A 14,223-nucleotide genomic window follows, 5' to 3' on the forward strand; every position below is an offset into this window, starting at 1 on the left:
CGTCAACCTTGGTGTCCCTCAAGGGTCCATCCTAGGACCTCTACTTTTTTCCATATTTATTAATGACCTTCACCTTGCCATCCCCCAAGCCACATGCATACAATATGCTGACGACTCCACATTGATATGCTCAGCCCCTTCCTCTTTTGAACTTCACTGTCTTAACCAACAAGTATTTAACACAGCTGAGCAATGGTTGATGCCTTCTCCTAAACCCCAAAAGGACTAAACTCCTCCTCTTCTCTCCTACCAATAAGTCCTCTCCTCTTGATTTCTCAGTTCTCTCTACCAATAAACTATTATATCCCCTGAACCAACCACCAAACTACTGGGTATCACCATTGACAACAATCTGAACTTTGACATCCATATTAACAATACTATAAAAACTGTCAACAAAAAACTTGCCTCTCTCTATAGGATAAAATCCTTCCTCTTACCTACAGCTAAAATCACTATAGCACACACTCATCTAATCTCTTCACTTCTTTATGCCTCACCCATTTTTACTAATCTATCTAAAAACAATCTTAGCAAAATGGAAATGTCCTACAATAACACTGCCAGATTTGCTACAGGCAACCCATTTAGAAGACAACATTGCATTCATTTAAAGCAGCTGGGATGGCTTGAACTACAAAATCTGATTAAATTCCATCAACTATCTATAGCCCACAACACTTTTTACAAACCTTCCAAAACTCCTATTCTATCCACACTCATCACTCCCTATAAAAACCTGAAATCCTTAAGGTCTTCTCAGAGACTTCCAGTACATACCACTAAACCAAACAACAAGGCTGGCGACTCCCTCTTCTCTAATATTGTTGGAAAAGCCTGGAATCTCCTCCGCAGTGAACTCTCCTCATCTCCCTCACTATCATGCTTCAAAAACAAATTGAAAGTGTTCCACAAATTGAAAATGTTCCTCGGAACACATTGGTTATGCCCCTATACTAAACCTGACTAGTTATGTGTCTCTCAATACTTTGCTCTTCCTACTCTTTCTACTCATTAACTGTGATTCCTTCCTTATTAACCATAATACTATCTCCCTCTAGAACATCTTGATTGTACTAGCATGCTATGTTATGCCTGCATTCTGCACTGCTGAATTTACTGTGATAACCTGTAATATGCATTGTAAATATGATTTTTGTTTAATGTGTCCTTATTTGTTATCTTGTTAATTTCATTGTTCTATCTTGGAGCTTATCTCCCCGGGCCTCTACTGAAAATGGACATGTATCCAATTAGACTAGCCCGGTCAACAAATGTAAAATAAATAATAAATAAATATCATCTTGGGTCTGTTAAGTTCTAGGAATAAAATTAGGATTTCTGCTTTTCCATATTTTGGGAATGTGCTTATATAGGGAGTTACTGAGAGCATATCTAAGAAATTATACCTATTTCACCTGCTTTTTAAGTGTTCTATCAAGCCTAATAATATTATAACCAGGGGGTTGTATTTCAGCATCTTTTATTTCAGGTTTTAGCCATTTTTCTGTTGTGGCTAGGACATCTGGGTTGTGTTGAGTCATCCAGACATGCAAATCTATAATGCATATGCTTCTGAGGATTAGAGTGACTATTTTTAAACTTTTAGGGTGTATTCCTTGGTGTTGGGTTTGGTTGGAACATAGGTTGGGGTGGGTGTCACCACAGTGATGTATGGTGGTAAAAGATGGTCTATTACGGCCTTTTTAGAAGAGATGGAAAGAAGTATTACCTTGACATTGGGACTGGCATTTTGTAGTATGTTTGGGTTACAGCAGTGGAATGAGTTAATGGCAATAAGCTTGAAGAGATTTTTCAGTAGCTAGTGGGAAGATGGTTGATAAGTGAGGATGAAGTGATGGTTGAAGTATGCTTATTATTGCTACTGGTGGGGATGGTATTAATGAGAGGAGAAGGATGAATAAGGTGACACAGGAGGGGGACACCCCTGTGGCATGGTGAGGTGAGTTAATGAGCAGTGACAATAGTCTGGAAAATCGGTAGGTTTTGCTGGGGAGGGAGCACAGTGAGACTTGAGAATGAAATTACACCAGAAATGGGTGGGGATGGTAATAATGAGAACAGTTTGTGACTGGATAGTGCAGTTAGACCCAGGATAGGAGGATGAGTAGAGGAGGTGGAGTAACAGAGGTATAAGTTTAGATGTAGTGGGTGGGAACTGGAGGATAGGGTAAGGGAGTGGAGTGAAGCCCGAGTGTATCGAGGGCTGAATGAAGCAGGCTGACCCAGAGTGGAGTAAGTACCAGGAAAACTATCTGTAAAACTGCAGTGAGACAGGAGGTAAGATAAGTCCTGACAACTTTAAAGACAGTAAAACAAGCTGCTATATTATTGTTAAGATACACCTAAGTTAACTGCAACAGGCAGTATTGCAATGAGTATGGCTTGACATGAGGCTACAGCAGCTGCAGTACAACTGAGGTGTGGGGCGGGCCAATTGGGCACATCAATGGAATGCAGCCACCCCAAGATGGTTTTCTAACCAAAGCAATCAATGAGATAGAATGTTTATGGATACAAAGTCAAGGTCTTTAAACTTTAACTACTTGAAGTGAGTCACAGCATTTAATTTTATTGTTATGGGCTTTATTTGCTTTTTCCAGGGAAATTTTACACTGCTAGAGCCAAATATGCTAAAGTGTCAAAGTAGCTTTACCTTAAGCAGTATAAGGCCTAAAGATGTGGGTGGGGTGGGGTGGGATATCCCTCAAGCAGATGTAACACTACATTACAGAGCACACTAATGCAGAAGTGAGGGAAAACTAGATATTTCCTTAAGTTTAATATGATTCTTGGAAACTGCTTTTTTAACTGAAGCTATCTCTCCTTTTGTGCTTTTGCAACAGGAGTGAAATTCAGCTGTAGAAGTTCCCTTGGTAGTGAGACCGTCTTAATTTTTGCATCAGGAATTGTCAAAGATACTATGTGCTCAATATACTTACTGTAGAGCAGCTGGAGGGAGTTGATTTCACATGGATCATGTCAAGGATCCACACATCAATTCTAGGGGACCAGCAGAGAATTACACATTTACCACTAACTAACCAACCAGACAGAGGAAATGAAAGGAAAAAAAATTAATGGAGTTCAGGACAAGAAATGTGCTGAGGAGACTTGAGGACCCTCTATTCGAATGTCTATGTGACATCAACTAGCCCATCCAGACAGGAAAATGCAGCCTTCAATTCCAGATCAAACAAATTATACCAGAAATGTCTTGCTGCTCAACTTTGCATTCCTCCAAAATGAGAAGCTGTATAATAACCTTTACAGAAGAAGATGAATGAAGTACAAAATACCATCACTGAAGGAGAGGACTGTAAAGAAAAGTGGATCTGGAACTTTAGACATGGGGGATCAGAACACATTACGTTCTGTCTTTCTGCTTTGGACTTGGAATCTATAGATAAGCATTTCATTTCTGGTTAAAGGCTTATAGTGCCTGCATATTCTGTTTCTTACTGAAATTGGTACACCTTGTTTGCTGTAGCATAGACTAGATCCAGGCCTGCTGAATCTAGCTTTGTTTGTATGCTTGTTGTTTGTTTATTTCCCTGAAACGCTAATTCCACCTAAAACGCGGCCTTTTAGCACTTCTGTGGATCCCTAGTGATATCTGCATTGCTTACTGTACTTATTTCCTTGTTTCACTTGAAAGAAAGTTACTGTTTGTCGTTTTTGCATTTAAGTTACCTGTAACACATTGCATTTAAGTTACCTGGCACTTGCTCACTAAAGCAATTATATAAGTCAGCTCTAAAAAATTAAAAGCACTACACCCTCACAAACTACCCTTGAGTACCTTGTTCCCCATTGGCCCTTTTTTCAATTATAAAGAAATTCCCAATACTATTCTAGCATGTCCAAAGGTCAGTTGTCAATCTCCTCTCCGGTCCAGCTGGTGAATCTGGGAATCTTGAGGCAATGTTACAACTGCCTCATGTACACGGACAACCCTCTCCTCCTCCCAACAAATTCCAACACATGTGAGAGATGCAACCATATAGCCAAACTGAAGGCTAAGCTCTCTCAACTCAGTACTGGCGTAACCAGTCAGGAGGAGAAGGAAACCACACTCACTACAATTCCAGTCTCACATAGACCTACCACGACAACAAACCAAACACATAAACACACAAAAACATACTCGGAGGCTCTAAATAAAAATATGCCTAAGCAGCAGAGACCTCCAAAGCAGACACCTAAGCAACCGCTACGCCAAAACAAAACACGTGCAACACATAGCTCACAAAGCCAGTGTGCCGAACAGCCACAGCCCTTAAGGCTAAACAACACACCTGATACACTTGTAATAGGTGACTCTATCGTCAGGCACACTGACGTCTTGCTCACCAGGCTGAAGAAGGAGAAGGTCACGGTGAGCTGCCTGTCGGACGCTAGGATCCGCCACATAACACAAGCACTCAGGTCACTCCAAGGCAAGTACAAATATGACTCAGTCATTGTCCATGCTGGTGTGAATGACCTGAGACGTACCTCCCTGGACTACATGAAAAGAGACATAGAGGAGCTCTCTGAGCATGTAGCCCAGGCCGGTATGACCCTGACCTTGAGTAGCATCTTACCCTCACCAAGAATGATGCCACAATATGAAGACAAGATGATCAATTTCAACAATTGGCTTAAGTGTTGGTGTCATTCAAAGGGGATCCAATGCCTGTCAGCCTGGGATGACATGCTCGACAAACCACGATGCTTCGCTAGGGACGGCTTGCACCTGTCACCCCTGGGCTTTCGGATGTTGGCAAAGGCTCTTGCTACCCCCATAGTGCCTTTTTTAGGCAAGGCTCAAAAGACAAACCCACCTCCATAGGTATCACAAGGGATAAGAAACTAAGAGTAATGCTACTCAACGCCAGAAGTCTAAACCTCAAGATGCATGCACTTGAAACTCTCCTTAGCATGGAGAACATCGATATCTGTGCAGTAACAGAAACCTGGTTCAAGGCTCCCGAGAGCACTCTAGCACTACCAGGTTATACCTCATACCATGCTTTTTGGCCCCAAAACTTGGACCAAACCACAAAAGGAGGGGGAGTATCAATATTCGTCAAAGATATCCACACCTCCAGGTTGGTGGCACAGCACGAAGCATCAGAGACTATCCATGTGCAACTAACTGTGGGTAAAACTGCCTTCCAGTTTATAGCCTGCTACAGACCACCCTCCCAAACACAGGAACCCCACTCGGCCTTCCTGAGAATACTGGAAAATATGAAGGTCTCTCCAAACACCATTATATTGGGCGACTTCAACTACCCAAACATAGACTGGGAGCATTACTCTAGCTCCAACACCCTAGCCCAAAGGTTCCTAGAATTTGTAAACTCAAATGCTATGGAACAACTTGTTACCACTCCCACAAGAGGGGAAAACATACTGGACCTGATCATCACCAACATGGGGACACTATGCTCCAGACCAGAAGTGTATCCCTCACTGGTAAGATCAGACCATAAACTAATCTCACTGGATATTCACATCCCGACCCCACCCCCTGCCCAGAAAACCACAGTGAAAAACTTCTCTAAATTAAATTTCACACGCCTCAAAACCGAGGCGAAATCCTTCAAAGCCCCCGGGCCTGTGGAAAATACGGCCCAGACTGCAGAATCCTTTATAAACGCATTCTATGAACACCTTCAGGAATGCATGGATCATGCAATCCCAAATAAAACCAAGACCCAATCCTCCAAAGGCAGACGTCCTGTCTGGTGGACCCCAGCCATAAACAAACTATACAATAGAAGGAGGAAGCTACTACATGATAGAGCAAAATCCCAAAAAGGGAAGGCATCTCTGATCAGTATGAGCAAAAAACTACGGGCACTCATAAAATCGTCTAAGGCCAGCTTCGAGAGAAAAATTGCACAGGACACTAAGGATAATCACAAGGCTTTCTTTAGTTATGTTAGGAACCTGGGTGGGAATTCCCAGATATGCTCAGAGTTAGTGCAAAATGACAAAAAATACACTGAGCCCACAGACATTGCCAACATCCTAGCTGACAGGTTCAGTGCAACCCCCCCCCTCCCCACCAAAAGGGGAGATATCTATCCCAACAGAGTGCTGCCCCCCTGACATCTCAGATGCTCAGGTAAGAGCCGCCCTCTCCAAAGCAAAAAACACAGCATCAATGGGACCAGATGGTGTCACGGGCTGCGTCCTACATGAACTCCAAGAAGAGCTAAACCCAAACATAAAACTACTGTTCAATCTTAGCCTTACTACAGGATATGTACCCAAAGAGTGGCGTACAGCAACAGTGGTCCCTCTCCACAAAGGTGGTGCCTCAACAGATCCTGGAAACTATCGCCCCATAAGCCTGACTAGCTTGGTCTGCAAAGCTATGGAAAGGATCATCATGGACCTCATAAATAAAGATATTGGGGACCTACAGACACTGGATCCTACCCAGTTCGGCTTTGTTAAGGGCAGATCCTGCCTCTTAAACCTGGTCGATTTCTTTGAAACAGTCACCAAGGCCAGTGACGAGGGGAAGGTGGTCCACACAGCCTACCTGGACCTTGGAAAAGCCTTCGATACAATACCCCACTCGGGCATTATAGATAAGCTCACCAGCTTAAATATAAACCCCTATGTCACTAGATGGGTTGCAAACTGGCTCAAGGACAGAACCCACATGGTTAGAATTGCTGGAGCCATGTCAGACTCCAAACCAGTTACAAGTGGCGTCCCACAAGGCTCAGTCCTGGGACCTCTCTTGTTCGGTATATATTTCTCGGCGGTACAGGCCAACACGGAAGGACTGTGGCTGACCAAGTTCGCAGATGACTGCAAACTGGGCACCATAATCAACTCCAGCCGACACAAGCATCCTCCAAACGGGCCTCATAGAAACAGACAACTGGTGCCAGAGCCATGGCCTCAAGCTAAACGCCAAAAAGTGTATAGTCATCCCCTTTGGCAAAAACAAAGTGCCCACAAATTACCACATAGGTGGTAATCCATTAAGTACAGAAGAAGTCATTAGGGACCTGGGGACCCAAGTTGATAGCAATCTCTCATTTGACAACCACATGGCCAAAGTGGTTAGAAAAACATTTTATATAGCCCACCTAATCATGAAGGGATTCACATCTAGATCAGGGGAGGTCATCATGCCTCTTTACTCATCCCTCATCAGGCCCATAATTGAGTACAATGCCCCTTTTGGGATGTACCTTACCAGACACCTGCAGCAACTGGAAAGACCCCAAAAGTACCTCATCAAGAGGATCAAAGGGCTCAAACAGATGCCATATGCTGCCCGGTTAAAGAAACTCCAGCTCTACTCAGTGGCATACCACCTGCTCAGAGGCGATCTGTGCCTGATGTATAAAGCCATGTCCAACCCGAATTAATGGACATGCTGCACCTCAGAAAATCCAAATCCCATCGAGCTACGCTCGAGAGACTTGAACCTCAGCGCTGAAATAAATAGGACATGCTGGAGGGACAGATTCATAACCCAGAGGCTCCCTTCACTCTGGAATAAAATCCCAGTCCAGGTTAGGCAGAGTCCCTCATTGACTCTCTTCAAGAGGAATCTTGATGAGTGGATGGGAGATCGTAGGTTTACCCCGGGTATCACTTCTGTGTCACTGTTAGACAGAGGCACAGTATACTAACCTCAAAAAAAGGCATAGCAAAATTAATTTAAAATGGGTGGCGAAAGCAAAACACACTCTGGCTAGGCTTATAAATGCCCTAGGGCAGATAGCCTAGTATGAACCTATTAGTTCGGACAGCTGAATTCCATCTTTGACAAGCATAAGGTGTTGAAGACCTTGAAGCATGTTTCTCTAATGGTGGTGTACTTGTCAGAAGTACAACACATCAATGTTATAATCTGGTCAAAAAAATATAATGGCTGTATTTGTGATGCTCTAAGATCATCAGACAGCTGCAGTAGTGCCTGGGAAACCTACGCTTATTACACATCAAACCCAGGCATCTACTAAATAATGCAGGTCAACAGATCATCCAAAATTTGTGAGCAGCTACAAAGATCTGAAGATCACAGAGTGTGCACATCATTAATTCAGAAATCTGAATGCTATATGTAAGTAAGAAGGGTGTGTGATCCTCCCAGGTATGGGAAAAAGTTTTTAGAACAGCAGCTTCACAGAGCACTACAATGAAATAAGCTTTCCTCCCATTGCAGACAGTACTTAACATGGAAATTTCATTTTTTTCCAGCTTAAAAGAATATAATTTGCTAAGAAAGTGATGAAAATATTAATGCCATCTGCTCACTAAAGCACTACCCAGCAAGACGCTGGGAAAACCACACTGGCTGAAAAGTGTTTCTAAGGCATGCCACGTCCTGCTGAACACTTTTGCAAAGTAGAGATTTAGTGCTGTTAAGTGTATTCTTGCTGCTAAATAATCTGATTGTAACTTTAACACTTGAAATGTGCTAAATTCTGATTAAATGTTGCTAGAAAAGTAAAATACTGCTTTTGGTGATGCATTCAATCTGAAATTTTCCCCCTACTTCTCACTGTTTCTGCTGTTGCTGCTATTAAACTTCATTGATGATCATCATTCACCCCTTGGGTGACAGCAGGGTTGCCTTTTGCACATCCTTAATCCATCCCTGGAGGCTGAACTAGGCACCCTTGATACTGTGAGGGAATCCTATACTCTTCTCCCTTGGTATAACAAAGCCTATGTCCCTCAGTCTTACTGGCCATTGTGAACTTTGCAGGTCTCCATTTGCACAGCAGCAACCATCTCCCTCCATCAGGATGTGTAAGGGTGTAAGCCAGTCTATCCCATCCTCCCCTGCCAGGCTCTTTTAGCACCCAAGCCACTAATTGATTACAATTACTCTGAATCATGGTCAGGGCTTTATCCCTCAATGTTACAGAGCAGGAGTATGCATTTAATCAGATTCTGACAAATGCCCTTAAGACTTTAAGAGTCTGGCTGCTCTAAGCAAGCAGTGCTGTGGCATTTCACACTTCAACAGCCACAGACATGACAGCAATCAGGAATAATGCTGTTATTTATCAAAAGGCAAATTAAACTATAACACACACGTACCAACTCTCAAGTTGACCCACAAAATCAGCTAGCTGATTTAAAGCAGTGCTGCTTGCTGACCAAAGCGTGATTTATTTTACAGGATAAACCATAAAGAATCCCTGAAACTTTAATCAAGTAAAGCTCAATTAAAGTCATGTTGTTACTGTGCATACATTGCTAGGACGGAACAAACACATTTTTGATGCTTTTCAAATTAACTGCTAGAAACTCTATAAACAAGGGCAATTACTTCATTCTTCAAAACCAGGTACAATAATGCAAAATAATTAAACAGAAAAATTGAAATAAACACAGTATCTTTGTACTTAATGTAGAATTACATGACTCTTCCTAGTAACAAATAATGGTACTTCAGCTGGAATACTGATAGGTTCTAACTGTTAATATTAATAATATAGAATGAGAAATATAATATGCATGGCATGAATGCGTGTGCAGTATTCTTGTCTATGAGAAAACACTTATGCTGTTTTACAGGACAAGTTCAACCTATTATTATCATATGACCAGAGACATTTACCTAAAATGTATTTCATTCAGTCACATCGCTATCCTTATAAGTATATTCAGCTGCAGAATCCTATGGGGTAAGGTAATGCTGCTTAACTGCGGCTAAAAGGAAAAAAAAAACTTTCCCTACATGTTTCTGAGAAATTTTAAACAAACTGGTAGAACATAATATGCTAGTGGCACCTGCCAAAAATGTTGCGATGGATATAAAACATCTTTAAGGCTGACAGTTAAAACGACCACGTGCATCTGGGAATCCTCAGAATAACCAAACGTCCCAAAGCTAGATTCATACAGGCATGAAACAAATTAAATCATGGGTTATGGTCCAGCTTATAGTGTTTAAAATTAAAATGCAATAAACTTAGCTTCAGAAGGAATGTTAGCTTAATGTTAACAGGTGTTTCGCAGTGTTTGCACAGCTGATACCTTTTTCAAAGGTTCAGTAAAAAGAACTTACCTGTTACAGTTTTTGTTTTGACAGGGCTGCTAGCATACTCAGATGCCTGATTCGACTGCTGTCTTGCCAAACACGCACTTCCAGCCGACACCTCATCCTCCTTTCGCCTTGCAACTGGTATACCAAGAGGAATAGTTCCCACATGGTGCTGAAGGAAAAATAAAATGTCATGGGTATCCAGAGCCAATGTCAATTGATTTTAAGCAGCAGGTATAACAAACCAGAATATATTTCATAGGCAGGCTTTTAATGTCAGTTTTATTTTCAAAACCACTGGCAAACTTGTCCATGTAATACAACTAAAGTTGCAGTAATTCAGTTCTGTTTAGTTTGCCACTTACACTCATATGGTCATGAGTAATCCTGGTATTTCAACAATATCAAAAACAGAACCCCCAAACAGATTCCTTAACAAACATTTACCACCATTCAGACCTTGTCAGAAAAGTTTTTGATTTTTTTTTAACTATTTATTCATTATTAACAAGGTAAAGCCACTAAGCACAAGAGCATTATTTGGTTAAGTAACTTGCTCAGAATCATACAGCTGGCAAAAGAAGGTGATGGGAACTAAACCACGGACTGATTACAGGATGAAGTTCTTCAGCAGTATTAATCCTATGTATTAAATTATTAAATACAAATTTGTAGTTGTAAGTTTTACTTAAAACTCAACATGAAAAGGGAATACATTTCTTACATAAGCAGAACATTTCTTTTTTTATTTTATTGTATCATCATAAACCAATACAATACTGGTGATAATGAAACACTGGACCGAGTGTAACTCGTATCTTTGAATACAAATGCTGGTTATATGCTCAGTGCCGAGTTCTCAATTACAGCATAGCACTCAACCTCTTGCCTCCAAAAACAACCAAGGACACTTTCTAAAATCTTAATATTATCTTAAAAAGCTGGCAAAGTAAGATAATCTTAATGGATAACTGCAATAATTTATAGACTAAGTATGGTCCACCACCTTTTCTCACAGAGAAATAATTAGGAGAGACAGTACAACATTCTGAAAGAAAGCAAAAACAGGTAAGAGGCATGCTTAAAGAGATGTACACAAAAATACTGTAACCTCAACTATGGATAAGCTTTGTAAATGTAACTTCAAAATGCTGGGGGAAAGTTATCTAAGATTTACAGATATAAAGGTTTCACGCAAATAATTTGTGCTGAAGTATAACTAACAAATCTAAACAGTACAGTACCTGCCAACCCAGAGAAAATGGAGAGCACTGGGCTAACTACACTTCAACCATCACACAAACACACTACTTCAGTCCACTGTTCTCCATTTTCACTGGCATAACATACGGCGCTTACAAGATCATTAGGCTTTACGGTGCCACCATTCGTTGTGGCTAAAACTGGACCAAAGCCACACCCCTCACACCACCAGTTACCCCACAGATTTCCACCCCTCCCCACCCATGTTCCGCCCAATTTGTGATGTCATCATTTCTAGTGTCTTTTTTCTGCTGATTTACTATGCTTTTCTGTAAAAAAGCATAGTAAATCTGCAGATTTAACAAACTCTAATAGTCTGTTTTCTTTTCTGAGTTTGTACAATGTTTTCTGGACTGCTGGACAATCAGAATGACTTCTGGATAGACCGGAAAAAAAATGGATAGCTGGCAACCCTATTAGGCTTTTGTATACTGGCCAAGCATCGGCTGTCCTGGGTTGGAGATCAATCCCTTTTGTTTTTGATACGGAAAAAGAGATGCAGAGGACATCTACTGTTACGGTGAGATTTTACACAACTGTACTTTCCTTCCATTTACCCAAGTATGATTTTCTTGTACTGCGCATTGCAACTTCCTTAATGATCAGCAACACGTACAGAGAAAACAGCCTCCCAGTGCATGATCAAGGACCTATCCTCACTGCCATCAGTTTGTGACCAGTGACAATGGGATGCACATGAGCTGGTGCAGTAAGGTGCAATGTGCAAGAAGGATGAATTGTGTCCCCCCTCCCCCATTGTTCAATGGCAGCAGCAGGGCGAACCAAAATTGCCTTAGCCATGAGCCTGAAAAGGTGCTATGAGAATGAAGTTTACAAGTTGTGTTCTATATTTCACTGGGACCCTGAGAATTGCAGAAACTGGGGAAAATACAAAAAGGAAATCCTTTACCCAATTGAGGGAAAAAGCACTGATTCCCAAGTGTGCTTGTAATTCAACCTTGAGTAGATCCCCTTTAATAGGCATTAGTGAGGGAAGGTAAAACATGAACATGTTGGGAACCCCACCTCTCAAGGTTTCTAGACAAAGTGTCCAGTGGGATGGGATAGCAGAAGATCTGGTCTGCTATTGCATTCTCCTTCTTAGGAGATCCAGACTGCCTGTAAGAAGTCATTCTACTGGAGAGTGGAAAAAATGTATGCACTATAAATACTCTCGTAAACTAACAACTCATGCTCTGCCCTTACTAATATTAACCATTCCTTTATAAGCTTCAGGTAGGCAATAAAGTTTTTGATACAATGAAAACAGTAACCTCAACTAACTATTTCCTCCGTTTCCACCCACAAGCTAGTTCCTCCTGCCAAACCTATTAACATATTAGAACTCTGTCCATACCCTTTAGTTATACCACAGGAGATTATACTCAGGTCTCCAATAATAACTTACTTATGTGTTCGAGATATGGATGCCAAGAAATTTACCTCAAGAGCAAAGCTCAAGGGGTGAATCTTGGCATTAATTTTAAGAACACACAATATTAAGTTATGATCATAGATATGATAATAATTCTTTATAGTGCATGGAGATTTCTCTGCTCCACGTACAACCTTTTACAGAAAAATAAAATAAATGAAAAAAAAGCGAAGTGTTGTGCTGGCTTTGAAAGCCGGTAAAGCATTTGGGAACTGATTTACGTTTTTATGTATTCCCTATTGTCAAAGGAAAAAACTTCAAAGACCAATTCACGTTAGGTTCAAGCAAGGCACTCTTTATTACTTGCAGCAAGCAGACAAAGCATGTAGGCACAATGTTTGTCTAGCTCTTTAGTGATCAGTATGTTATTCTTATACAGTTCTCATCATGTCACACAGAAAATGTTACTATTCTATTGCTGACGTAGTTAGACACAGCTTTTTGTATTGTTCTACAGAAAATGTTACTAGACTTATTGCTGACTAGGTTAGATTATTTGCTAGCTTGTAAAACATTTTGAGAAAAACAACCTGGCCTTGGGCTTATTTTAGCCCACCTTAACTTTTCAATTCTTCAATTGTGCAGTTCTAATACACGTGTTACATTTTGTCTAGATTCAAGGTACATTTTTAGCTTTGGTACAAGTAATGCTGACTATGGTTTATACTTTCAAGCATCTATTGTTTTCTTTATCAACGCTTCTAGCAGCTGCATACTTTCTCATGGCATAAGCAGAAATGAATATCTCTTTGTTAGGTTTCATGACATTAGCAGAAATGAAATGTCTCTTGTTATTTTCATGACATTAGCAGAAATGAAATGCCTCTTGTTAAGTTTCTAATAGCTGTGCAGATTCATGCAGTGTGAACAGAATAAATGTATTAACCCTTTTAAACCTCGAATGCACTAAGCATGCATATTACTATTATATATTTTTCTAACATTTCCCCCCTTTTAATACTTTTATTCTACTTTCAAGATAAGCATAAACAGTTTTTTCTTCCCCTAACCTCTTCCTACTCAGGATTTGTAGTTAAGTGAGTCATTCAGTTTAAACTTATGAAAGCATTTTCAGTTTTTCAGCAATTCTTCAAGTTCAGCACCTTGGTATAAGGTTTCTGAAACTGAAATGTCTATAAAGTCTTTAATCAGTCTTTTTATGCAGGGGATGTAGCAGCACACACATACCACCAGTAGGATTATTCCTACACAGATGGCAATCAGAATGTTCATCAGGATACTGCCCCACCCCCCAAACAATTTCTGGAAAAAGTCCGTCAATGGATTTGGTCCTGGTTTGGTCATGGCTGACTCCTGCTGAATTACCTCAACATGGTTGTCTATCTCGTGTTTGTGGTCAGGAATATTCGAACAGCACTCCTCCTGGATTAAAGCACACGTACCTCCTCTCGCCGCTAGGGTGAAGTCAAGAGCCATGCGATTTTGAAGCACCACTGTTCTCATGGTAGTCAGTTCATCAGTC

General features: G+C 40.9%; 1 protein-coding gene across 1 annotated transcript in view; it reads right to left on the bottom strand.

The window, feature by feature from the left end:
• Nucleotides 1–14,223, bottom strand: part of VPS13B (vacuolar protein sorting 13 homolog B) — a 5,424,989-nt gene that overhangs the window by 3,386,991 nt on the left and 2,023,775 nt on the right. Inside the window, exon 21 of the mRNA XM_044065647.1 lies at nucleotides 10,067–10,214. Within this exon, the coding sequence (XP_043921582.1) occupies nucleotides 10,067–10,214 (148 nt within the window). The remainder of the gene's footprint in view (nucleotides 1–10,066; nucleotides 10,215–14,223) is intronic.

Source organism: Protopterus annectens, chromosome 3.part0 (genome assembly GCF_019279795.1).
Source record: "Protopterus annectens isolate FY-2018-M chromosome 3.part0, PAN1.0, whole genome shotgun sequence".
In the NCBI taxonomy this organism is placed as follows: domain Eukaryota; kingdom Metazoa; phylum Chordata; order Ceratodontiformes; family Protopteridae; genus Protopterus; species Protopterus annectens.